Source organism: Pyxicephalus adspersus, chromosome 3, assembly GCF_032062135.1.
Source record: "Pyxicephalus adspersus chromosome 3, UCB_Pads_2.0, whole genome shotgun sequence".
NCBI lineage: Eukaryota > Metazoa > Chordata > Amphibia > Anura > Pyxicephalidae > Pyxicephalus > Pyxicephalus adspersus.
Genome location: NC_092860.1, coordinates 18,717,063 through 18,744,520, shown reverse-complemented (window position 1 = coordinate 18,744,520; position 27,458 = coordinate 18,717,063). Strand labels below are relative to the sequence as shown.

Sequence of the window (27,458 nt, the reverse complement as noted above, 5' to 3'; positions counted from 1 at the left end):
CGAATAGCTGTCGAATCGAATTGTGAGCTATTCGACCAACACTAGTTATAATTAATGGCATTTGTTTTATTCAGACCAATCAGATTTAAGATATGAACTATTTACTTTTTGTCAGTGACTGTAAATGTGTACATTTAAATCAAGAGAGGTGTCATACATTTTCCCAACATACTGGGATTCCTGAACCAATTCCTCATCTCTACTTGTAGGTTTTATGGCGTCTGACCACACTGGCCTTTGAGTGTGTATAAGAGAATATAGATCATAGGTATGGGAGGATACACATAACATGTCTTTTGCAATATAGTGCTGAATATATTGAGGCCATATATAAATTGAAAATAAATATATATTATGTATATATACATAAATAAATGGTCCGTTGTTCTCTTCTGTTGGCCCTATGTAATTAAAATTCCTAGTTAGCTTCATGAGAAACATTTGTTTTTATTTTCTAAACATACCACAATGAGCTAAAGTCTACAATTTTCACCATGTACCTGAATTTATTTGCATATGTTTAAATTATTTCTTGGAAATGACAAGGATCTAAAATCTGAGAGTACACCCATATGTGCTGTCTCTGGCTTCTTTAGCATTAGTTAACTTTATTCTTTCTAAGCTTTACAAGTAAATTAGTCTGAGGTGAAAAAAAAGATTAAGCTTTAGTTTACAGAAGAGACATAAATCCTTTAAATAGCTTGCTCATGCCTGGATGAGTGCAGTTGACTTATTTTTTGTCTACAAAGCAATATTTTCTAAATAAGTGATATTTGGAACAACAGTCAATAGTACATTATCATCTGTCTTAAATCAAGTCTAAGGATGAGCGGAAATGGGAACTTTTTATGTTTGGGAATGGGAAAATATTTTGCAGTCAATGAATAAGATGAAGTTAAAGCCCAGTTAAGCTTTCAGTTGATATATTTCAAATGTAATCCATCTTAGAATTTAAATTAAAGGGGTTTAATGTTTTGTAGAAGGAGTTGGGTGCTGTGCAATTTTCCTTCTTTTTCTGATGGGTTGGACATCTGCACTCATTGCCTAGGGGCAGAAAGCTTTTATTTGTCTCTTGTCCGCGGCTTCCTAAGCTTTCCATCAGGTATGAACGAACTGGTGTGATGAAGCAGTTAGTTAAACAATGGTAACATATCTATGCTCTGCTGCTCTTGTGTCATCTTGGAGAAGCCTCTGATTTTTTAACTCCTTCTATTTTTAAATGTTTTTAAGACAGGGGTGGACTGAGACAGTGATTCTAATTCACAGCAACATACAACAGACAATGATTTCCTCGAACTTACAATGGATTTGCGAAATTGGTTTGCCGAAATTCCGCGGACCCATCGGAAGTTCGAGGAAATTTTAGTGAGAGGCTTACTCGCTCATCACTAGTCCTTAGTCCAAAAACCAAAAAGATTTTTTTGAAGATTTTAATCTTTTAAATTACTGCCCTGTTTTCAATCATGGCTTGATTCTAACCCTTATTAAGGAAAAAAACACTAGCGTAATTAAATAATCAATTAAAAAATAAATAGAAAAATCTCCCAATTCACCTCTAAATAACCTTTAGTTTCTAACGAAATACTTTTTGTGTTACTCCCAGACAATTGTTCAAGTGTGTGTCACATCATTAAAAAAAACTTTCTGGTTGAAGACCTTAAAAATTTAGGGATGCATTGCCTGGTTGCTACTGTATAAGTGCTTTGGGAAGACATCGGTGTGATTTATTATGGCTTATATAGTAAAGGTGTCACAGTGGGCCTGATTTATGAAAGCTTTCCAAGGCTGTTGAGGGTACACTTTTATTAGTGAACCAACACAATCCAAAAAAAAATCTGGGATGGATCTTTCAGCCCTCACTGAACTGAAAGAAAACTATCTTTGTCTCCCCCAAGAATTATTTTCCATTTTGAGGCCTGACATACAGCTAACCTAATGGGCCTGATTTTTTAAAGCTTTTCAAGGTTGGAGAAAATTCACTTTTATCAGTTAACCTGGGTGATCCAGCAAACTTTTAATGGATCTGGTTCAGGATTAAAAACATTTCCTAACAAATAGCAAATAACATTTAGGAAACCCATTCCAGGTTTTCCGGATCATCCAAGTTCACTGATGAAAGTGTCTCTCCAGCCTTGGAAAGCTTTAATAAATCAGGCCCAATATGTGAGAGTGGCCCAGGTTGGGTTTAACAGCTATTATGTGCCATGTGTCATGTACCTAACTTGCTTACTTTATTTGTAGTTACATTCTTTTATTTCTTTTTTTGAGTTTGTTGTGGCCCAAAACTAGTCTTTGGTTGATTTACACATGAACCAAAAGACTAGTTTTGGGCCATTTGTGATAACATAATATGTGTTATTAAAAACATTGATTGCATTACAGAAGACCTTGAAGGCAATACATGTTTCCTAGCAAAATGTCTACATCATTGCTACATCATGAAAGTCTCCTTAATGCACAGTGAATTCAGTTCCAAGGAGGAATGAATAAGTAAAAACTAAACAATATAATTACAGCCATTAACTTAGGGTTGGTCCATGTTTTCTTTGGCAGACAATGTCTTCTTTGACACCTTAGAAAATATGAATATATAGGAGCACTATTTACTTTGGGTTAGTGGTGATTATCTTAGTAAACATCAAATGTGCCCACTTAGGTATAAAGGGCCAAACAACAGCTTCAACAATCAGTACAATTAAAAAATAGGAAAATAAAAAAATAGGATAATATGTATAAAGTATTCTCCTTAATTGTGAATGTTGTTGATGAGTGCTTACAAACAAAAGTCAATTATAGGTAGTCCCCGAGTTACAGACATCCGACATACAGACACCTATTGAATGCCAAAGGGCTTCTCAGCTCACTCGTGTGCAGAACGGAGGCTGGATGGGGGATGAAAGTCTAGGCTCCATAAAGTTTTTGCTTGGTTTGTTATTTAACTCACAGTGAGGATTTTATACAGTAACTGACACCACACTTCCTAATAATATGTTATAAGACAAACATCTGTCCTAGTTGCATGTATTAAAATAATGTATATGTTCTGACTTACATACAAATTCAACTTAAGAACAACCCTACAGTCCCTATCTCAGATGTAACCCGAGGACAACCTGTATTGTATACATCATAGGTATATGAGTGTTAAAACATATTCCTTCAAGATCAGCAGGTATTGTTCTGTATTTTCAGGGCATTTAAAAGAACAAAACATAGGAAAATGTGCATGCCCTGCAAAGATCTACATTTTTTTATCACTTACACCACACTTAAATGCGATTCCCAAGTAATAGAGAAAAGCATCAATACATATCATCCATGACAATATTAATCTTATACTACCAGTGTCACTCTTGTAGAGGCAGGAGCACTAGGAGCATTACAGTTTGCATGGAGTTGGTGTGAGCCCTGAGAAGGGCCAGGGTGCACAGTTTAAGCCGTAACCAGGTTTTCTCCAGAGCCTCTGATAGTGAGGATGTTGCACTGCTGGTTACTGCCAGGGTGCGGTCCTTGGGCACACCAAGGTTGGCAATATGAAGCATAGTACCAAATCACAAAGCAGAAAGATAGTTAAGGAAGGCTGAGGTCGAGGCAGGCAGCAAGAGACAGAACCCAGTGACACAGGGACCACAGTAGGAGCACTATTTACTTTGGGTTAGTGGTGATTATCTTAGTAAACATCAAATGTGCCCACTTAGGTATAAAGGGCCAAACAACAGCTTCAACAATCAGTACAATTAAAAAATAGGAAAATAAAAAAATAGGATAATATGTATAAAGTATTCTCCTTAATTGTGAATGTTGTTGATGAGTGCTTACAAACAAAAGTCAATTATAGGTAGTCCCCGAGTTACAGACATCCGACATACAGACACCTATTGAATGCCAAAGGGCTTCTCAGCTCACTCGTGTGCAGAACGGAGGCTGGATGGGGGATGAATGTCTAGGCTCCATAAAGTTTTTGCTTGGTTTGTTATTTAACTCACAGTGAGGATTTTATACAGTAACTGACACCACACTTCCTAATAATATGTTATAAGACAAACATCTGTCCTAGTTGCATGTATTAAAATAATGTATGTGTTCTGACTTACATACAAATTCAACTTAAGAACAACCCTACAGTCCCTATCTCAGATGTAACCCGAGGACAACCTGTATTGTATACATCATAGGTATATGAGTGTTAAAACATATTCCTTCAAGATCAGCAGGTATTGTTCTGTATTTTCAGGGCATTTAAAAGAACAAAACATAGGAAAATGTGCATGCCCTGCAAAGATCTACATTTTTTTATCACTTACACCACACTTAAATGCGATTCCCAAGTAATAGAGAAAAGCATCAATACATATCATCCATGACAATATTAATCTTATACTACCAGTGTCACTCTTGTAGAGGCAGGAGCACTAGGAGCATTACAGTTTGCATGGAGTTGGTGTGAGCCCTGAGAAGGGCCAGGGTGCACAGTTTAAGCCGTAACCAGGTTTTCTCCAGAGCCTCTGATAGTGAGGATGTTGCACTGCTGGTTACTGCCAGGGTGCGGTCCTTGGGCACACCAAGGTTGGCAATATGAAGCATAGTACCAAATCACAAAGCAGAAAGATAGTTAAGGAAGGCTGAGGTCGAGGCAGGCAGCAAGAGACAGAACCCAGTGACACAGGGACCACAGGGGACACACTGAAGACACTGGAAGCAACAGGAGACACAGGTGACACAGGAATATCCACAGACACAGAGAAACCACACAGGGAAGTTGGCTGGGAACAGACTGGACAACGAGGGGTTAACACAGGAGCTGGACAGAGGGAACACTGAATTAGCCAACAGGTGTACAGGAACTAGCTCAACAGAACTAGGGGCTCGGCACCAATAGAGACACTTTGCACGAACACTGAGTGCTGTGTCTGAGCTAGCTAAATAGCCAGGAATAGTAAAGAGGGTATCTCCTGATTGGCCTACAAAGCTGATAACGCTTGCTAGGGCAGTTTGCCCGGAGTCAGAACTGCATGCATGTACAGGAGAGACAAGTCTGCGCTTTAGCAAGGAAGAGATAAGACAGTAAGTTACCTATTAGCCATACATAAAGATGGTGGAATTTGGCAATCCCTATTGACTAATCCCATAATTTTATCATCACAACTCGTCAATCATACACAGTGAAATATCCACCTTGTAATAAAAAGATACCATGACATTATCAGGAGAAAAAATTGGCAACTCTTTTTTTTTTTTTTAATGTACATCAAGTAAACTACATCAAGTCAATGGCAAACCAAAAGTGACAGTGAATTTGCTATGTCTTATTATTCAAGACATATTATCCCATATGACAGTAACAAGGCATGCCAGAAAGGAATTGTAAAGCTGTGGTAGCCTAATTTAACAAGTTACCGTGTATAGTTGAAAAGTCTACTTTAAAATAAGAACATTTATTTGTTTTGTGGTGGGATGTTTTAACTAGCATTTTAATTTATTTATCTGACCTTATATAACTACTCATAGTAATACAGTGAATGTTATTCAAATTAGCTTAGTATATGAAATGGAAAAGTTGGCAGTTCCCATACTTGCATGACTAGTAAAAGTGTTATTTACCTAGAACAAAAATTTGGTACCAAGGAAACCTAATATTAGAGAAATATATATTATGGCATTACGAACTTTCTCCTGGAAATACAAATTGCCTTGTTGTCAGGTTGACTGAGTGGCTTCGTCTTTGGATTCACTAACCCAAAACGAGAAAGCAGATTTCTTGAGTTCTTGAGATTTGACTTGCTACAGATTGGTTGGCCTTTAGATTAGCAGGGGTAACCTAGTCTAATGGTTCCAGGCTATGCCACTATATAAAGATGTGGCTTTTTATTGGTAATTAAGCAAAAAAAAACAGAAGCTGACAGAATCTAGGTGCAGTTTCCGAACTAGATAAGGAGAATCAGCTTCTAATCTTCAGTCCAAGAGGTGACTCCGGGCAAACAGCTAAATTCACAGATGAAATATATGTGTGGGAGTTGGTTCACCTACCAAAGGATTTGCATATCTGTCCACCCAAATCTGTTATTAAGATACATATAACTTTTTGATGGGAAAGAAAACCTGTTTTTATCGGTAACTAAACAGGGAAAGGAGAATCAGCATACTGTTCACGCTGTTAAGATTTCTTTATTTGTCATTTTGGCCATGGAGACACTGGAAGAAAGGGTTTTGGAGTCAGAGGGGTTTGTTGGGGTAAGTGTAAGAAAAAGTGGAATGTTACTAATAATATATCTATGTTTTAATCATCTATTTTTTTATGGATATATATTTCATAACACTCCACTCTTTGTACTATATTATATATTATATTCAGTATGAATGTGTATTTGTATGATATACAAATGTCACTATTTACATTTTTACTTTTTTTTATTTCATTTTATTCTGAGATACATTGTTTGACATATTAATATTTAGTCATAAATTTACCTAAAATCTCTTATCAGTCCCCTGATGAAGCAATACGGTGAAAAGCATCAGGATCAGAGACAGACTGGTTTATTTATTGCTCAATTATAATTGGAATATCAATTCAACATGCTTTGAAACCTATTTATGTATATCGCACAGTTGAGCTTTGTTTAGATTCGTAAAAATTTTCACTAAAACCACTTAAGCAAAACTAGAATTGCACTAGTTTTGCTCCACTTTTGCATTGTTATAAACTATATCCACTCATAAAGATTTTATGAATACTCCACAACTTTCCAAATTATGTCTTCATAATTGGCTTGGCAACTTGGGCAAAGCCTATTATTGAAGTATTTCTACTTTAGGGGGTCCTATATGTTTTAAGTTCTGTTCATGACTGCTCATAACTAACTTTCAGGTCTTGTGGTTCATCAGGTGCTAATTTAATTTGTAACAGTATTTTGCTAACCAGTATACCCAGGTTAGGTACTGTTCCATCCCTTTGCTATTCTGAGCCTACATGACCTTTTTCTTATGCATTGTAGTGGAGAAGCCATCTACTGACAATTTTCCAAGAGGACAGACTTTTTGTTAGGGTCTTTGGAGATAAGGCTGCACATATACAGCGCTAGGATTTCCTAGTGGACCAGCAGCTGCAATGGTGTAGACTGTTTGGACCGGATCATCCACAGATCTGAATTCTGTATTGGGCCTATAAATTACAGGAGGGTGCTGAGAAGCTCCAGGCTTTGTCCCCTTCGAGATGAAACAGAATGAGTGTGGGGGCATATGACAGCCTAATATCTTAGTAATGTGTAACTTATGTAATGTCTATCTTATGTAACTGTGCAAATATCAGGTCTTTGCGATTCCTAATAATGTTTTTCTTTTAGTGAGAAGCTGTGATGGCAGAGGCACAATAAAGTTTCACATCGTTGGAGTTACGGGCCATCATGAGGTTTTTGTATTTTTTCACTGATGAAACCCCAGTGTGTGTATATGGTTCCATATTACATTTATTGCCTTATTAAACAACACACCTTTTGGACCAGTCCAATAAAAAGTAAAATATAACTATAAAGGAGCCTGGTGAGTTGAGTCACCTCTGCTTTAGTGTTTTGGATACTCCAACAATGACATGTGTGCTATTATTTCCAACTTTGTTCCTGTCTGCTAGAGAGCTTTGGGTGTTCCTGCCCTGCTTGCTGATGCCAGCAAATCCTGTTACCATTCCCATTCCCATCATGTGTGGAAATCTGATATGCAAATTCAAGAAATAAATATCAGTGATCTTACCAATAGATCTCCAATTGATAAAAAATTAAAATTTTAACAGACAAACAGTACCTCTATAGCACATGAAATCTTAGTAAAGCACTAAGTATTTTTTTAAGAATACTATATTTTCAGCAGCGCACATTCCATTAAGTTGTACTTACATACAGTATACAAAATGTGACTGTATAAATATATAAGAGAAAAAATGTAACATTTGGCAACTTGTTAAAATAAATAATATAAATTCTCCCAGTTTCCTAGGTGTTTTAAATATCGAGGTGGATCAGGAAGTTAAAAAGTAACTGGTCATATCCACGGTACATTGATCATTACACTTCCTTTCACATATCTGATCTTATTGCAGGAGAAGCTGGCTTCAAGCTGCAGGTTTCCTCTTTTAAATGGAACGCAAAAGATCCTTACAAAGCCAACTCGCCTTGGGAAAATCTGGTCCATTCTGGTAAAAGACAATGTAAAAAAAAAAAGTTTATCAAATATAGGAATGCAACAAAATAATGTAGACATGTCCAAATGTTTTGTTAAAAAATGATATATTATGTAGAATATTATCCCAAGCATACAACAAGGCGCCTATATTTGTAAAATACTTTTTTTAGCAGAATATAGAGATCCCGTGCATGTAACCAGTATCTCTGACCAAGCTGTCCTCCAATGTCTTTTTTTGTCTAAATGATATGTTTAAAGGCCATCAATCAAAAATTCCTCTAGGATGACACACCTTGATACTTTTCTATACAATGCTATTAAAGTGGACCAAATCTAATATTTTTACCTTACATAAAAGGGTGGACATCCTTTTTATATAAGGGAAATAATATCCTCTTTTTAAGGGGTAAGGGTCACTCATCCTGGCTGCGTCAGGCATCTGGCTGCTAGTTCTGTGCATGCTGATCTCAGGTATGTGCAGAAGGAGACGTTTCTTCAATGGGGAAAAAAATGCTAATTTCCCACATGAGCAGTGAGATTGGCACTCTTTTTTTTCCTTATTTACATCACCCGATCCAATGCATGCACAGTGTGAAGTAAGAATCAGGTGAAGCACGAAGAAGGAGACTGTGACAACGAAGGACCTGATCCAGGAAACCTTCAGATGGATTGATGGATCTAAGATGGTAAAGGTAAGTGTTTTTTTTTGTTTAGTTTATGTCCACTTTAAGCTCCTGAAAAGCATGAGCACATTGTTGTATGCTTTCTAACCTGTACTGCAGAGTGCATAGACAGAGTGCCTTACCTATAATCTATTGTAACATTTATTGTATTACGTCAGAATAATATTGGCAAATGGTCGTGCTCATTTTAGGCAAAAATCTGATGTGTACAGTGATTGCTCAATGGTGTTTATGGATCCGCCAGGGCGGCTCCATGCACGATTAACAAGTAATGACTGCTATGCAAGTGAAAGGAGGAGAGCACAGCGGGTGCTGCTCGCTCATCCTCCCCTCTACATCTGTCATTCTCCATCACTGGAAATGATTGTCAAAGGTTGTTGCAAGTGACAAAATTGTGTGTACACAAGTCCCTCATGGAGACAATCAGCTTCCCTCGGAGATTTGCAGATTACTGAAGTTATATTTGGCACATCAGATACATTTTGACTGACTTGGCATTTTGCATATTTTGGTTACTCCTTGTCTAATGAATAATAGTGAAATATTGTACTTACTGTACTGTGATAGGGCCACCAGGAAACAGACCTGCCCCTTCTGCAGTCATTATACAGTTGCTTAGAACATCATTAAAAGGGTTGGAGAATGAAAGGATCGCAGTCAAAGGCTGGTTGAGCTTTGGATTTCCATGAATCTAAAGGTGTAAACAAAATAAAAATGTTAGGGAACACGGTGTTTGGGTGTTGCTGAATTCAGGTTAATTGCAAAATCCATCAACAACTGCTGCATAATTTGTACATAAACAACGAGCTCAGAGATGATAGATACTAATGTAAATATTACATTTCTGCCCATAAAGTTCAATAAAGTTTTTTCCTATTGACTTCAACAGAGGTTTTGAAGCACAGACTTCAATAGAGATCTGCCTTTAATGACTTATATTTAAACGAACCTTGTGTTCTCCCAACACTACACATAAAGAATACTATCATTACTGTAAAATCAAAATTTGACCAGGCAAGATTTTACTTTGAATGATTTGCTCAAGGACAGATAAAGTTAAATTTGGGAATCCTACACAAAACTCCTATTTTTTAACCTGATGAATTTTCCCTGTACTCACAGGATGTCCTCAGTTTTTAAGGTTTGAAAGCATCTAGTGGAAAAAATAGTTACTGTGGTGGACAGCACCAAAGTGACGGTAAAAGTGAACATTGCCGCTGCAGTTGCTTTTTTATTTCTAACCCAGCCAATTCATGGTCTAACACCAGGAAGAAAGGGAAAATCTACCTAAAATCCAGGTAGAGATAGTAACCCCTCCTTTTTTACTACAATGTGTTTTTCTTACATCTACTATTGTGCATAAGTCAATATGACATAGTTTTCACAGGAAGGGCAAAGGTGTCATAACTTTCTCCATGTTGTGTGGGAGGAAATAATAAGATTATCTGACTTGCAAGACTGGCATTGGCAAGGGCAGAAGTGAACAGATAAAAATGAATAAAAACAGGTAGGTATCAATGATATGTACATAGAACCAACTACAGGCAGATATTATCGACAACATCAAAATATCAATGACATGCTATTACCAACATCATGCAGATATAAATATCATGCAAATAATATTATGAACAGGTAGACACTATCAACAACAAGCAGATATCATTGACATACACAAAAGGGCAACAACATTCATACTGCTTATTAAAGGTGACAAATATTAACAAAATGCAGATATCAACAAGGGAGAGACTCCATTATTAGGTAGATATTCGAATGACAGGCAGTTACCCCAGTGATTACAGTAAAAGACAAATTAAGCAGCAGGTTGTAGGGATAGGCTGAGTCCAATGATAGACAGTAGTATGTGTTATACAGATATGTAATATAATAAGTGAGAGGCAGCTAAGAGACAGACAGATAAATGATAGGCAGGTAAGCGATGGACAGTAATTAGTAGGAAGAAACGTGATAGGCTTCACATACAGATAAGGGGAGAGGGGTCTTCCAGTGGCGGATAGAGTTTATTCTTTGTCCCATCTTCTGTTTAACTTTTTAAATCACCCAACCCACTCTTCCCTTTGAGGCTTAATTTAGTTGCTAATATGGCCAATCACATTCTTCCCCTTGCCACCCTATGTCCAGGTAAAAAGAAAGCACAGAGAGGTGGGAGATCCATATTTAAAAAAAAATCTGCCCTGGAGGAAAATGCTTCCTTCCTACCCTTTTTTGGAAACAAGATGGCAGAACAAGATGATGGTGTATATAGGTCTCTGAATACTACTTCTTCTAATATTATGGGTTGCTGTGGCTTCATGACATTCTGAGCTGACCTGTATAATAGTTCAGGGCAATGGTTAAGGAAGATTTGAAGCCACAGAATCTATATTACAGATCAGCAGCTAGCACTTTAAGAGAGAGTTCATGACATCCTCCATGTTTCTTTCAGTACAGGGTTCCTTTAGACAATACACTATCCATAATAAAAACATTACACAAAAGTTATACAACATAAAGACAAAGTAAATGTAAACCCAAGAACAAATTATAATATATTGCAGCTACTGATCCATACATGGTTACATTTATTTTCTTTTTTCCTTTATTTTAAACTAGTTTACCCAAAAATGAAACACTTACTGTACCAACCTCAACAAAGGAATTATCCCAATAAAAATTAGGACTGGAGAACACCTTCTCTTCTCATTCTCTCCCCCTCAAGCAGGGTTAATAACAATTCTTAGAGCTCTATTTATGAAATAGGAAATCAGACATTTCCTTAAACATTTCGTAGTACCTTACACGTCCTTCCTCGTATCTTACTGGTCCCTGTGTTTCATTGGCAGTAATTGATTCCCACAAGGGAATGCCTGAGGGAATGTCAGATTCCCTGTTTTATAAATAGAGCCCTTGGAATTTCAGCAAAGCAGAGGCTGGAACTGTCAGTTTACTACAAACCGTATGACCCCACGGCAATTCTGGCAGGATTAACTTTATTTAATTTAATTTACTTGTTGAAAGGGTATCTATTAACAGAACGAAAGCAAGTTATTATGATTTACATACACTTTAATGAAATTTCAGCTTGTAAGACACGTTACCTAATCATTTTTGTATGTTTAATTGTATCAGACTCATAAAACAGGACGATATAAAGTGAAAAGGGAGTGCCATGAAATGATTACTTCTCTTATGAACAAAATTAAATCTAATAAGGGTTTATCTGGCAGGTAAATAATATGTTTCTGAGAAGATGCTGGAGTACATTATTGGTCTGTGTGTTCTCACAGCTTTAATCCAGACATATGTTCATATGTTCCAAATGTAATTATACAATGCCTCTTAAACTGTAAACCTTAATGACAAACTTTTCTTATGTTCTGCATCTTCGTACGATATATATACATTTGAATGTGTTCAGTTATATCTATTTGATAGGTTAAAACCAATACCTATTGATATTTAGAGCTTCCCCATGTCTTATTCACACTTATTGTATTATCTGCAGGAGCGAAAGAGTCTAATAAGCCCTTTTAGTTGTTATTCTAGGGCTACAGAATGAGCAGCCCTATGTTGTAGACCAGGAGTGCCCACACATTTTTGGCTTGAGAGCTACTTTTAAAATGACCAAGTCAAAATGATCTACCAGTAGATAGCGATCCACCTGTTGGGCACCCCTGTTGTAGACCATAGAATGGGGGAGTGGGTTGTTTATCAAAAGAAACCTGGGAAGGGCTGAAAACAACCAATCCACCGAAATTCTGTATTTTCCGAGCCAACCATATGGGCACAAGGGGTGAGTCTGTTTCTGTTAGATCAACGGGTATTTTTATGTACATGGATTAAACATAGGGACCTGTTTAAGTATTTCAGAGATGTACTACATATACTCAAATTTAAACCAATCTGAATATAAATTGAGGTACATTTACCTGAGAATAAAATGCTTTGACTCAAGTGTAAACCTTTGGCACAAAATGATGCCAACCCTGCTAGCATTTGAAAGAATAATCAATATAAATGCCCATAAAATTAGCATTAATAACTACATCCATGATATCCGTCCATAATTATTTATTTAAATAGGAAAAAAAATGTGCTCAGTCTTTATATAGTATATACTATGTATAGTATATACTATGTTACAAAACATATACTAATGACTTCCTTACTCATAACTTTGTCACATGCAGATCTCCAATACTTTTCTAGAGCCACCTCAACTCTCTGGAATGGTCTTCCTCGTCCTATTTGGCTTGCTTCTTTTTTCTGCTCATTTAAAAGAGCTCTCAAAACCCATCTTTTTAAACTCACCTACCTGTCTTCTTCTGTCTCCTAAACTCTCACTACTTCCCACCATTCCATATCTCTCCTTCCATTGTCTGTTACTTTCCCCACCTCTTAGATTGTAAGCTCCTCTCCTCCTCCTGTGTCACTGTCTATATCTGTCATTCGCAACCAATATTTATTGTATAGAGCTGCGTAGAATGTTAGGACTATATAAATGCTGTTTATTATTATTATTGTTAATAATAATAATAATAAAAATAAACTGATTTTTTTTACTTAAAAATACCATTAGAAAAAAACTCATAGGTTACACTCAGGCCACTAGATGGAACTTATTAAAGAATAACGTGTTTAACAAACGCTTGGCATCTGAAACATTAAGGACATGACACCATCTACTGGTGGCCAACAATGATGCACAGAAGATCATTTACAAGCAAATGAGTCATTATAACCTACTCAAAGTAAAAAAGAAAAAAGATAAACAAACAGAATGAAATGTATATTTGTTTTAAATAAGTGCCTAATGTAAAGTGCGTAACAAACCTATGTCTGTGACAGCAAGAGTTTGTTTGCACACTCTACAGGAGGACACAGGGCCATCTACTGTAGTGAGCACAAAATGAGATTATTTTTCTAATGGCAGTTTTAGGGTAAAAAATTCTTGGTTTATACTTAGGTATATAAATTATTATAGTGTGTGTATTTACAGGTAGTCCCCCGGTTACATACGAGATAGGGACTGTAGGTTTGTTCTTAAGTTGAATTTGTATGTAAATCGGAACAGGTACATTATTTTAAAAAATGCAATTAGGACAGATGTTTGTTTTGTCTCAACATATTATTAGGCACTGTAGTGTCAGTTACTGTATAAAATATATAATCTTCACTGTGAGTTAATCACAAACAAAGCAAAAAAAAAAAAAAATCTTTATGGAGGCTAGGCATTTATTAACTTCTGGAGCAAGCTGTCCTTTGATATGCAAAAAGAAACAACTGCAGAGCAACAGCTCAGCCATTAAGATCATCCACAACCTCAGATGTGTTTAGCAAAAGATTTCCACTGAAAGTCATGCAAAGCCCCCCACCCCATCTCCAAGCCTCTGTCCTGCACAGGGACAGGGAACGGGAAAGCCCCATTCATATCTAGGAGTCGTCTGTATGTTGGATGTCCTTAACTCAGGGACTATCTGTAAACATATATATATAATTCTTGCTGACCCTGCAGTAGATAAACAGTGCAATAGCTCTAGTAGGGCAGAGATACTGAGCTTTAGAAGACAAACACATTTTGTTGTGTTAACAATGTGTATCAGAGTATACAGACAGGGTCTGAGTTACATCACACCATATCTCTCCAGATCAGCTACCTAACTTCAGAATCTCAGGAATGCTGTTTACTTCTTTGACATCTCATTGCTAAAAATGTTTGACTACGCCAAGCACAAATATGAACATCATATGCATATTAACCCCGTGGCACAGAACCCGAATAAAGTGCCACGAGAGTAAAAAAAAAACATTTGTTTTATGTACTTAATGTAGAGGACTGCATAATATGTTGGCGCTATATTAATCCTGTTTATTATTATTAATAATATTATTAATAATAATGATAATAATGTAATGACAATTGCTTAATCATATTTTAAATGTATGCAGTGTTCAATAGGTCATAAAAACCCTTCTATAATTTGCAGAGAACTGCATATCCCTAATGTGTGTGGCTAAAAATGATGCTCTGTTCAGAATGTCTTCATTGGTAGCCATCCCACTGTATTGCAAAGAATTGAGGCTGCAAATATAAACACCCGCGTCCATGATACAAGCAATCATAGGATATGGAGTTTTCCTATAGGCAGGAAGCTGACATTGCAGCCACTCTACTGCCCTCTGGTGCCCTCAACCAGAATTCCTAATATAAATTGCAACTTGCCCGCCGCTACTGCAATTCGTATTACTGGCGGGCCAGCTGCAATTCATATTAAGCTGCTGTTCTATACACGGGAGTACAATGCTGCTACTACAATTCCTGGCATCACTCGCGTCTCTAGACCAGCAGCCTCTGTGTGTGGCCCTGCATTTTATAGACACAAGTGATGCTCTTGAAACACGTTATAATTCTGAAAGTAGATGATCTATAAAATATAAAGATGAAGTTAGTGCTGCATATTCGTAAACATGTTAATTCAACTTACATTACACATATAAATATACTATACTTAATATAAAAAAAAATTAAGTTTATTACCATTTATTATTTTAAAGAGTCTATTTATATTTTTTGACCAAGATTTACTAAACTTGAGACAAACATTTACATATTTATTTTATAATGGGTTTATTGGTAAATAAATGTGTGAATCTTTTACTCATGATTTGTACATTTTACAATTGAATCCAGTGTAAATATTTGAAGTCTGGGTAAAATTTGTATGATTCTTGCGGAAAACATTTATAAATAGACCCCAATGTGATTTCACAATGCACTGTGGAGCTATTAAAAAACTAAGTACCAGAGGAGCCATGTGGAATTCAGGTAACCAGCAATTGGCATTAAAAATCAGTTTAAAATGAGTTTACATTTAGCGCACCTTGCCCTCAGTAAGCTGAAGATTCATGTATTACTCCCGTGACTCCCATGTGTCCTTAACCCCCTACCCTGAAACATCCATATTTAGGACAGCTACGGATTTCTTGGCTAGTCACAATTGGATATGGACTTTCTTTCTATTGTTGCCATTATATAGCATTGTGCTTTTTGTGGGGCATTCTGATTACACAGTACAGGTATATTTATCTTAATATAAGTAGATTTGTAACCAGTCATACTCTGCATATACTGTTCTGCATTGCTATTGTGCCTCTAATGATTTATATTAATAGTATTTTAATAATATTTTATTTTATTAGTACTCTCAAGCAACCAGAAATTACATCTATCCGGCATCTACCAATCCTCATTGATGCCGGATAACAGAGAGTTTACTGTACATTGTTTGGATTCTTTAGGCAGGCACACTCTCTTTGGTGGCACTTTCATTTCACAATCTGGAGATCATTTATGATAAGAATGGTAGTATCTTCTCTATCATAAAACTTGAATTATGTATTATAGAAATTGATCACAAGTCTTGTCAGTGTTGTCTTAAATATGGGTATGCTTGGGTCTCTTCACTTCTGTTGCCCTCTTTAGCTGGAACCAAATTAAATGCTTGTACATTTGGGGATAAGTCAACCATCTTGGTGTCTTAATTATGGTGTCTTAACCATAATGAAAAATTTGGCACCCAAAAACCTAATTAAGTATTTGTCCAATCAAAACATCACTATCATGCCAATCTACAACTATGTGTTTGCCCTGAGCCACACATGACACTTTCAAACATTCAGTCAGCTGGTCAACAGACAAGCAGTCCAACATAGGACCCCACCGTGATTATATAAGAGGCATTCCACTGTTATGTTAAATCATACCTGGATATTTACACTAGGAACTTCTAATACAATGTTCTTGGATGCCAGTTTGAGTTTTTTGGTCTTCAGATCTGTAGCTAGAGCAGTTACTCTGATGTTATTTCCAGGCTTTACATATCTCTCATATTGGAAAGGGTGGAGTTGAAAACTTGTCTCGAAATCTGAAATAATATGAAAAATAAATGTTATTAAAGAGTTAGGCTATATATTGGGGGATGGGGGTTATGGGTACCATGTCACCTATTTAATATAATCCATTGATTAGCCAATATTCAGCCTATAAACAACTCAGTGGTATGTAATAGGAAAGACAAACTGTGTTTTAGTCCGTCCTCCAAAACCTGATTACTCTTCTCCTAAGCAAGACCATTTTGGCCCCTGTATAAAAGAGAAAATCTCTAGGCTATAAAACAAAACTCATATGTCAAAGATACCTCTGTCCCAGAAATGGTTACCACACTCCACTACCACACTGGTCACCACCACCACACTGAACATATCAAAAAGCCACTAAGTGCTTATCTTACTCAATTTAAATAAGAATTCTGTGAAGATCACTACAAGACCAAAGAATATAGTCCCCATTGTAAGGGAGGCATTCCTTTCGCTGGCCAACAGTATAAGAAAAACTAATTTTAGCAGTTTCTCCAAGACCTTTTGGGGTTCCTCAAGGGTAAAAAGTTTGAGGAAGGCTGCCAAAGACTATAGTTGGATAATGATTTATTTGTGTTTGTGATATGATGAAAACTATTGGACTGTAATATGTAATGAGATGTACAGAGATTCTGAATTTGATTCAAGTGATCCTCGCTACCTATATCCTTAGATCAAACAGATTTTGAATCACTGCAGATTATAGTCTGATATTTTTAAATCTGGGTGAAATAGTGGGTCAACAGTTACTGATCACCTTCTGAAAATGTGAGTTGATTGACTGTGCCTGGTTTTAATAAATATGAAAAAATGAAAGTCAATGGAAAAATCTAATATTTCTAATTTCATACCAGAAATCAGAAATGACTAAAGTCATAGCATATGTATAACAGCCACTTGAGTAACATTTATTATCCTCACTTGCAATCAGAACTGCTGTGATTTCATCAAGCATGCAAATCAATGGCCTGGGCAGGACCAGTGGATGCATGTAAAGGAAGAACCCTGGTAGGGAGCCATACTACAAGAGTAGTTTTTTAATGTCCCTAGATTTAAATTTTACTGCAGGATAGGAGGGGGACAAGAGTTTTCATAGTCATATACAATGGGCCTGATTTAATAAATCTCAGGGACCATCAAATTGGACCTCGGGTGGTCCAGCAAACCTGAAATGGATCTGATCCAGGATTGAAAATATATGTCAACTAATAGCAAATGATTTTTAGGAAATCCATACCAGGTTTTCTGGCTCACCCAGGGTTACCCATAATAGTCTATCTTCTCCAGTCTTTGAGAGGTTTTAAAAACAGACCCTGTATATGTTATATTTATGATTTATTTGAATAGAACAAGAATAATACAACCTGTAATTTCTACCCATACATGAACAAATATTCATCTTACTTCTGTTAGCATTCACATCCAGTTCAAATTGTTCATCCCAAAACTGTTGCAGGGGCTTCCCATTATACATCATCTCCTGTGCGCTGAGATTAATGGAGTATCTCTTGGGCTCAAAGCTTCTATTATTAATCCTGAAGATGAGAATGATTGTCTGTCCGATCAGGGGAGACTCGGCTAACTTTAAGGACACATCAAAGTCTAAGGCTACAATGGAGTCTCTCTCCCTGAATGGTTTCTTAGTATTGATTTTAGCTACAGCCTTTTCAAAGACAGCCCTCTCTTGGGGTGAGCCTGAAAAACAAAAAGATAGAACAGCTTGCATCAAATACCAGAAATAAATAGTAAAGTAGTTAATGTGTCTTTTTGTATATTTCTATTGTATTTCTTACCTTCTGTGTATTTGTATTGGTCTGTTATATCTTCTCTGGCATTGCTGCCAACACACTTTGTGCTGATGCTTTTGCCAATAGAATAAGTGTCTACCTGTCCCTTCTCAGCTCCTCCATCTCGAATAACCCAGTGGACAATGTCTCCATTTACTTCCGCATACACAAAGGGGATATCAAAATCTACTTCCATATCTCCTTCTTTAATAGCTTTAACAGGTGCTGGACCACAGCAGTATGTACCTGTAACAAGACCACACAAGGTAATGAAAGAATAATTCCAAGTTATTTTAATTATCAGACTACCATGGCTGTCTATGGATTGAAATGATGAGACCATCTCAGCTCGCATTTTCTCGGTGCACCTTATTTGTTTATGTTGTGGGGTTTAAAGGGGACAGAAACTGAAAGATTTAGATTTAAAAATATATACATAAAAATAGGGGGGTATAGGATAACATGAAGGTAGGTAACATGAAGGTTGCCAGCACAGGACTCACGAGTTTAGGCTTGCAATGACCTTGCAAGAGGTTTGTTAAGATTCCCACTTAAGTTGTGACAACATACTGCTGTAAGAAATAGGGTTCACCAGCAGTGAAGGAGCCCTGTCTCCTAAATGGACCGTGTCACGTGAAGGGTATACTGCTAAGGATATTTAAAAAAAAAACCTACTAGGGGAGTGCCAACAAGAATGTAGAGCAAGGCTGTAAAGGTAGAAAAGAGGTTAAAGGTAAGGTATTGAAGTACAAATAATTTTAGGCATCTTGAAAATCCCCTCCAGTCAGGGCTGGTAATTTAGTTTTGGGACACAACGGGTCGGCAAACTCCGGCCTTTAGGCCAGATACGGCCTAGCCGGTAGTTTGTTCCGGCCTAACGATCCCTTGGCTTTTCATCTTACTCCACGACTCCGGAATCGTGGATTGCCACCAGATTGGCCAGGGAGCGTTAGGAACTACTGGAGCCGCCAGAGCTCTGATGCCACCTCCCTGCTGTGGCTCCTCTATTTATTGAGGCTGGCGTTGATACTTCCGTCGCTGCAGTAAATAGGGAACGCTCCCTGAGGGGTAATCCCTCTCCTCCGCAATGCATACGGAAGATAGGAATTTTACTTCAGGGAGCGTTCCCTGGTGGTGGGCGGAGCCATTAGAGCGGGACTCCCCTGAAATGGCCTAGTGGCCATAAAAGTTTGCCGATCCCTGACCTGGAACATCAATGCAGTGACAGGTTAGGATGATAATATTTCTAAATCCATTTTAGGGTTATCATTTAATTTTTGATTTTAAAAATTAATTTTAATTTAGCTGTTAGACCAAAAAACTACATTTGTTATACCTCCACTGATCTCCTGTGGGGTGGCATCCACAACCTGCCAGCCATCATATCCTGGACGCAGGTCCCTCCTAGCCATCCAGCATTCATTCCATACATGAAAATTCCTACAAAATAAAATCATTTAAAGGTAAGTCTTCCAAGAAAAAATATTTTGTGGTCTGGCACTATACTGACATCTACCTGGCTTTACCAACACTAGGGCATTGGCCATTATAAAAACAATAGCATGTCTTACGTTTCTATTTGTATTCACCATAAGGTGCAATAAATCAATGAATGAAGAATGAAATGAACAGGGTAGGATTTTCTTAAGGTTATGATAGTATTATAACAGAACATGGAACTGCAGAGATCGCACTTCGGTAAATTACAGTAAAACTTACCCATACATTAAGTTGCTGTCCCGTGCATTAACAAATTGCAGTGTTGAAAATACAATAGTGAAAGACCTCACAATAGCATTGAATAATATTTCATTGATGCAAGATATGCTCTAGGTCTGTTCAGACATAGCAAGCCCAATAGAACTGATTTTTGAGTATGGAGTGAGGAAAACAGTGTAATTGATAGTGATGGTGTAATAGTAACTTCCAAACCCCAAGGGAGAAGCAAAAAATCCATTGTAACTGAATGTACCAGGTACTTTTGTTCACTTCTTAATAAAACAAGAATTTGAAAGGTAGGTGAGTTTGTAGAAAAGTAGCCAGGCATTGCAGTGAACCTAGAGCCTAACAGGGAAAAGGACTTTTTAAAGTCTTTTAAAGTTTGAGATTGTAATTGACTTTTAAACTACAGTTTATAATTTAAACGTTCAGTTTAATAAATAATTCATATATATTACTTACCAGACACTGTCTCCTTGAACGGCCTCCAGCTTTTTCCCAGTTTCATCATAAAACTCATCCATGGTCAATGTTAAGTTGGTATCATGGGCAGATTCGAAGTTTGTAACCACACGGGCAGGAATTCCCAGGAACCTCATTACTGACCAGAGAAAAATAGAAGTTATACCGAATTCCAAGTACTGTACAATAAAAACTAATTCACATTGTCATCCTACCTAATTGCTGCCCAGAATTTGCCTAAATCTGTTTAGATTTAATCAGTTTATGTATTAAATAAAGCACATTAAATAAAATTTTGCATTTACCAGCTTACTTTCGTGAATTCTGCCTTGAATTTACACCCTACACATCAGCACTTAGATTGGGAAATCAAATGATGGAAGCGGGAAGATTGGCATCTGCGAGGTCAACACATAGCAACATATCCAAATGTATATTTCATCAATCCAAATGCAATATACCCAAATTTGGTGCAATAATATTTATTTTTAAAGATGGTATAAGGCTTGCTACATATATTACATTTAATATTACATTTAGTTTTTGCAGCTTTCCATAATATTTAACATTACTTAAAATATCAATGCATAACACATTAAATAATGATTATAATTTTCATTTATTATAATAATAAAATAATGACCTAAACAGTTGAAAAAATCCTCTTGAAACAATCAGGAAATGTTTTTCATAATTATTTTCACTTATATATGTTTTTTCAGTAACTCATTATACTGATAAACTATGTAAATCCCCACTGGAAATATTCAATTTGTAAAAGAAGTGGAAGTCAATCAAAATATTGGCTGTTACTATTTTCGTGTATCTTCTTTATCAGATAAATGAACTCATACTTTCCTACAGACATTATAATCAGAACAAATATCTTGTTTGCCACAGCACATGAAATGGAAGGTCCGAAAAGGTCAGCCCAAGCTAAATTGATATATGTTGCTGATTTGTTACTTATATATTTTAATCTACTACAGGGTTCTTGCCAACCAAAGCCAATCAAAAAAATCCTAATTGCTGCTTTTCCTGCTAGTAGTATTCTGCAACATATATTGTGAACAGTGGTTTAAACCCTCCTAATGCTACCAAAATAGTTTGAACTGTTCCCAGTAGTTTGACACCAATGAAATAGACAGTAAGGAAATTAGGAAAAAATGCCTAGATGAGGCACACACATCAGATGGTATGATGGTCTTCAGGTGCAAACTAGTCCTTTAAGTATTAGGCTAAGGTTAATGTTAAGGTTTAGGGTAGGTAAGAGATATTTTGTGCAAGTCAAAATTTGGGGCAGATTGGGTTGTATTCTCTGCACAGTAAAGGGTGTTACAATGCCCACTGGTCTACTTGCTTAATTGATACATTTGCCCAAACCAAGCCAGGAAGCAGGAGCTCACCTTTTGACATCACATGGTGTTATAAAGATAACATTTTCATCCCCTGCGATTTCATTGCCCTAATTCCAAAGCAGGACACTTTTTTATATTAGGTGGGTAGTTTAACTATCATTAATGTATAGATTTGTTTGGATATGGTTTCTGGAAAACATAACTTAAGGTCTGCTCACATCGAACTTCAGCCAAAGAAAGAATAAGTGTAATATACCTGTGCACATGACTCCAGCCAGGACCCAGCATTGTCCATATCGAACTGGCCTGCCACCGCTGCGGTCCCACATCCGTAGGATATTAACACTTCCATTCCAAGAGCTTGGGTTGACACCATTTATGAATAACTCATCCCAGGAGGATTCCAACACCCCATTATCATCATTTGAATTGATCTACAGGTGGGAATGGGAATATAGCATGATGTTGAAAAAATGTTAGGACATTTTACAAGCATGTCCATCTTCCATTATAGAAGGTTCATTCTGCTTACCATTGCAGAGATGACTCTACTGAGGTACACAGGGTCACCTCTCTTAGAATAATCCCGTGCTGGATCCTTCAGAAAACTTGGGCTCATGTCTAGAATTCTTAAGCAGATTTCGCCAATTCCATCTTCAAACTAAAATTAGGAGAAAAATATTGATTGTCTTTGTTATTTATTTCCATGACAGCAGAGAGACTTGTTGACTTTAACAAAGATTTTCACAGATACATATAGTTCTCTTCGTTTCAATTCCTTGGCTGTTCCATTAAGCCATAATGAGTAGGAGGTAAATGTTTTGTAAGATAACAGACACTGTAGTTCTAACTCATGCAGGGTTCTAGGTTTTCCTTGTGACAGTTCTTTTAGCCTTGGGACTTTTTTAGGGAGTAAGATATTTGCCCTTCCATACCAGACTGAAGAACCTGACAATTCCTTTGGTACTTGGGTTACGGCCCCATTCTTGTTTATGAGAACTTATTGGGAAATTACATGCATTAGCAGTACAAAGAACACTTCTAAATAAAGGATGTAATCATAGCCGGAGTATGGGTGCTCATATTTACCCTGAACTGGTATCATGGAATAGAAAAGCCATTGGGCCAATATCTTGAGAAGCTGAGAAAAACTTAACAAAAGATAAAACAGCGCCAACCTTCTGTATAGCAATGCCACATCTGCCCCAGTTACTTCTTTTTCATTTTACTTTAAAGCCACACACTGCACTATCAGGGAAGCTATTTACCTAAGGGGCCCATTTAGTCTTGGTGACCTAGTGCATTATGTAATTGAACATATATTTGCACATTATCATGCATTGCATTAGGACAACTTACTCAACTGAATGAACTGGTTATACCCTAAAGCGGCCAAAAAAGGGACATTCACCATTTGTGGCAATGCATCGAACCTAAACGAGTGTTAGAACTGCATCAACTTTATGGGATGGGGAGATTTTCAAAATGAATGGCACCACAAAGCATGTATCATGCCTGTTACCACAACGTACAACAATGCAAATGTGTAAATTGTCCCTTCAAAGTGAAAAGGCAGAAAAGAGGTAACAGGTAAGGTATTTGCACATCTGCCCTTTTTTATTATAAAGAGGACTGAAGTGCAAATCATTTTAGGGATCTTGAAAAGACCCTCCTTGCAAGGCTGGTATTTTATTTTTGGATATATTGTGGTAAGAACTGTATTATGTGTGTTTAAAAAAAATACTATATTTAAAAAACATGGTCACAACAGCACTTCTGTTAGACTCCACTGTTAGACCCATATGTGTTCTGCTTTTATACTTTTCAGTTTGTTCAGGAGCATTATATATGTGATATACCCATATGCCACCCTAAATGTGAGGATCACTAACGAGTCCTCGGGAATAAAAATCAGAGCAACAACGAGAAGCTAAATATAGCAGACTAGTCATCAGTACTCGTAATGATTTTAAAGCCCTCACTTAACCAATTAGTCATGCTCAATTTCACAACACTCAAAGCTCTAGCTATAAAGTAGGGCAGTTTACTTTCCTGTTTATTTTGATCATTTTTTTGATCCTAATGCAATAGGAGTTTTTCGCATACTTTAGGTTGTTAGTTAAAAAAACTTATTTTGTTAGTAAAATGCCACAGTTTGTCACTAATGAGTAGTTGGCATCTCTAAGTAAGGGATTTATACTTTTTAAAAACCTATACTTGTCCTTTAAGTATTAGGGCTAGCCTAATGTTGTGGGTTAGGTTGGTTTAGGCCTCATTTTAGAGGTTAGGTTATAGGTTGCAGTTAAGAAAAGTTAAAGAAAAACTATAATCACTGAAAAATTGGTCATTCACCGCCCCATCTTCCGTCTTTGTGACAGCGTGGTCTAGATACTGAGCATGGCCACCTTCTTCTGGGTTCTTCTTCATACATCACCCTATCTTGCACTGTGCAGGCGTAAGGTTGGGTGCCACACTTCCGAAAAATGTGAAAAAAAAGTGCCAATCTCACTGCACATGAGTGAGTTTGGCACCCTTTTATGGTAGAGGACAGCCCTTTCTGCGCAATTTTGGCCATGCACAGAAGGAGCAGCCAGCAGCCTCCTGGGGTATATGACGTACATATCTCAGAGCATCCCATTCATTCCTGCATTTCTATTTAAATAAAAGGAATGTTTAGAATTGTGTTTTACTTTATATAAAATGATTATCTATCCTTTAATCAGACATGATGTCTCTGCCCACCGAGCCACTCCAACAATAGCCACCCCTTCCACCTGTAAATCATCACTGGCCTCCCTCAGCCCTGTTACTGTGGACGAAGTCTTAACTCTTCTCTCATCATCTCTGTCTACTACATGTCCACTTGACCCAATTCCCTCTGATATACTCCGTGCCCATTTATCCACCATGGCCCCTGCCCTAACCAAACTATTCAACCTCTCCCTTTCTACTGGTAAATACCCCTCAGCTTTTAAACATGCCATAATTCTCCCTATCCTAAAGAAACCCTCACTGGACCCCTCCGGAGCAGGGTCCGCTCCTCCTGTATCACTGTCTGTATTAGTCTGTCATTTGCAATTCCTATTTAATGTACAGCGATGCGTAATATGTTGGCGCTATATAAATCCTGTTTATTAATAATAATAATAATAATAATAATAATAATATTAATATAAAGTAAAAACTATGGTGACAGGTTCGCTTTTATGGTCAAAGAGAGTTCCGGGGTAGTAAAAGGTAGATATACATGTGAACTAAGGATGGTGCCAGCTAAATGAAACTGCTGATTTTCTCTGCAAGGGCAATGTACAGGTTCACCTAAACTCTTTTTCTACATCTGCTCTAGTGGTTACATCAAACATGGCGTGCAAACAAACTTCCAGACATGCAAACAAAAGTCACAACATTCCAATCAATTGGACAAGAACAATTCCAATATTTTGTGTACTTTTGAAAGCTAACACATAGTTTGTTGTTCTTGCTCAGGTGACTGCCAAATGCATTTGTTCATTTTTAATACCTTGCCTAAGGGGTGATGATGAAATGATGTTGTTTTAACTTAATCCCTGTAGTTAAGGTGCGGTTTACCGCATGATTAAGTGTGGCAGCTTGTAACATCACAGCATACAAGTCTCTGATTTTCCCTCCGTAACTTCCTCAAATGTCCTCTGAAATTCTACAGAGCTGTCAAAAGTATTTAAGTAGCGCTGAAATGTTCATCCAATGAACTGGTGGAAATAGCATTCACTATGTATGTCACAGGTTTACATGATGGGTGGAAATATCTGAAGTCATCTTTAATCTGAATTAAAGCTCTTAAATAACAATTTATTTAATATCATTCCCTTAATCCCAACTGGTTTTAGGGATTAAAAATATTAAAATAAATTGTTGAATGGCAGCTGCAATGTATGAATTATGAAATATTGTATTAATCATTTCTTTACTTTAATCATTTGTTTATTTGCTGTGCACTTACAGATCCTTTACAAACTGTAAAAGAGGACAAATTACCCCTGACCTCTCTAGCTGTACTTATGTTGAAGTAATTCAATCGTAAAATGTACCTAAACTCCAGATCAGTATTTTTAAACTCCAAAAGGTATTGTATGTTCTTTTCTGAAATATCATTGGGTATTGTGTCTCTGTGAAATTACATTCTTGACATATTATCACTTTTTTCTTGTAGACTTGATTCTGTCTACACACAGGATTTAGGAATATTTGAGCTACAAATTGGGGGTATGCAGTCAATCATAATTTATAGAATGCCTTTTATTTCAAGTACACTTTAAAACTGGGTCTCTGTGGTTCTCTTTGCTATGCAGGTAAATTGTGAATTAAAACAGGGGCTGAAAGAATGCTGCTCATAGCGTGATAAAAACTTCAGGTGTGGGTAAGTGTTAGTCTAAATAAGTAGGTATTCTTAGACAGCCTGTTTTGTAGGCAAACACCTGAAAGGATGAAAGGACTAAAATGAAAGGGGTGGGGATCCCCTCATCCACAGTTCTGTAGGGCAGTGGTCCAGCGCTTGCTTACTTTTCTTCACCATAAGTCCCTCTCTTGCCTAAATTGATCGTATTAGTCTCTACTAATTGCCTTTTAATGGCATTGCTTTGTAAAATGACCCTGAATCAGCAGGTAAAAAAACCCTAAACGAAGCACCTATGTATCTCTGTAGCTGTAGGTATTGTGGAGAAATTAATCTTCAAAGTTAAAAGATAAGTATACATTTCTTTAATATGTACTTTGCTCCTCCCCCCACACCTCTACACTAACCTAACTCAACTTACTCCTTCACATTGTCATATACATCAAGATCTGAAGTGCAACAATCAACTGTTCATTTACATTTCCATTGCAATTTACATTGCAACCCATTCCCCAACCACAACTTTAGCTTAAATCAACAGACATCAATAATAATAAATAATAAAATTAAATGTCACCTGTCCAAAGTTCCATGGGGTGGTGACCATAAAATCTTTAGTTCCCTGATATATTAATCCATTTTCATTCATTATATACTCTTGTCTCATGGCTTCATCAACCAGAAATACGTCATCATCTGAAAACAGATATCAATAATACATAAGATCAAAGGAAATATTTGAGGAAAAATACTTTTAAATATACATTTGTCAAGCTTGAGATTTTAGTTTTTTTTCTGTTACAATATATTTACTTCACCTGAAACTTCACAAGCCCCAGCAGCCAGAATTTCAAAAACTTAGATTCAATAGAAACTGTGTGAAAGATTACGAGCACCAGAAGGCACCCCCACACACATTTCAGCACTGAAATAAATGAATATGAGCATATGCTTCCAAAGATAGTAGGGATGTGAAATCACA

General features: G+C 36.8%; 1 protein-coding gene across 2 annotated transcripts in view; it reads right to left on the bottom strand.

The window, feature by feature from the left end:
* Positions 1–5,200: 5,200 nt before the first annotated feature.
* The window catches only part of LOC140325750 (protein-glutamine gamma-glutamyltransferase 5-like), a 32,688-nt gene continuing 10,430 nt past the window's right edge, over positions 5,201–27,458 (bottom strand). For both annotated transcript variants that reach the window (XM_072403760.1, XM_072403759.1), the window contains exons 4-13: positions 27,054–27,172; positions 22,637–22,765; positions 22,361–22,538; positions 20,747–20,885; positions 19,902–20,005; positions 18,572–18,811; positions 18,183–18,473; positions 16,626–16,786; positions 9,413–9,549; positions 5,201–8,185 (exon numbers count right to left, since the gene is read on the bottom strand). In XM_072403760.1, coding sequence (XP_072259861.1) covers positions 8,035–8,185; positions 9,413–9,549; positions 16,626–16,786; positions 18,183–18,473; positions 18,572–18,811; positions 19,902–20,005; positions 20,747–20,885; positions 22,361–22,538; positions 22,637–22,765; positions 27,054–27,172 — 1,649 coding nt within the window. In that variant the 3' untranslated portion in view covers positions 5,201–8,034. The remainder of the gene's footprint in view (positions 8,186–9,412; positions 9,550–16,625; positions 16,787–18,182; positions 18,474–18,571; positions 18,812–19,901; positions 20,006–20,746; positions 20,886–22,360; positions 22,539–22,636; positions 22,766–27,053; positions 27,173–27,458) is intronic.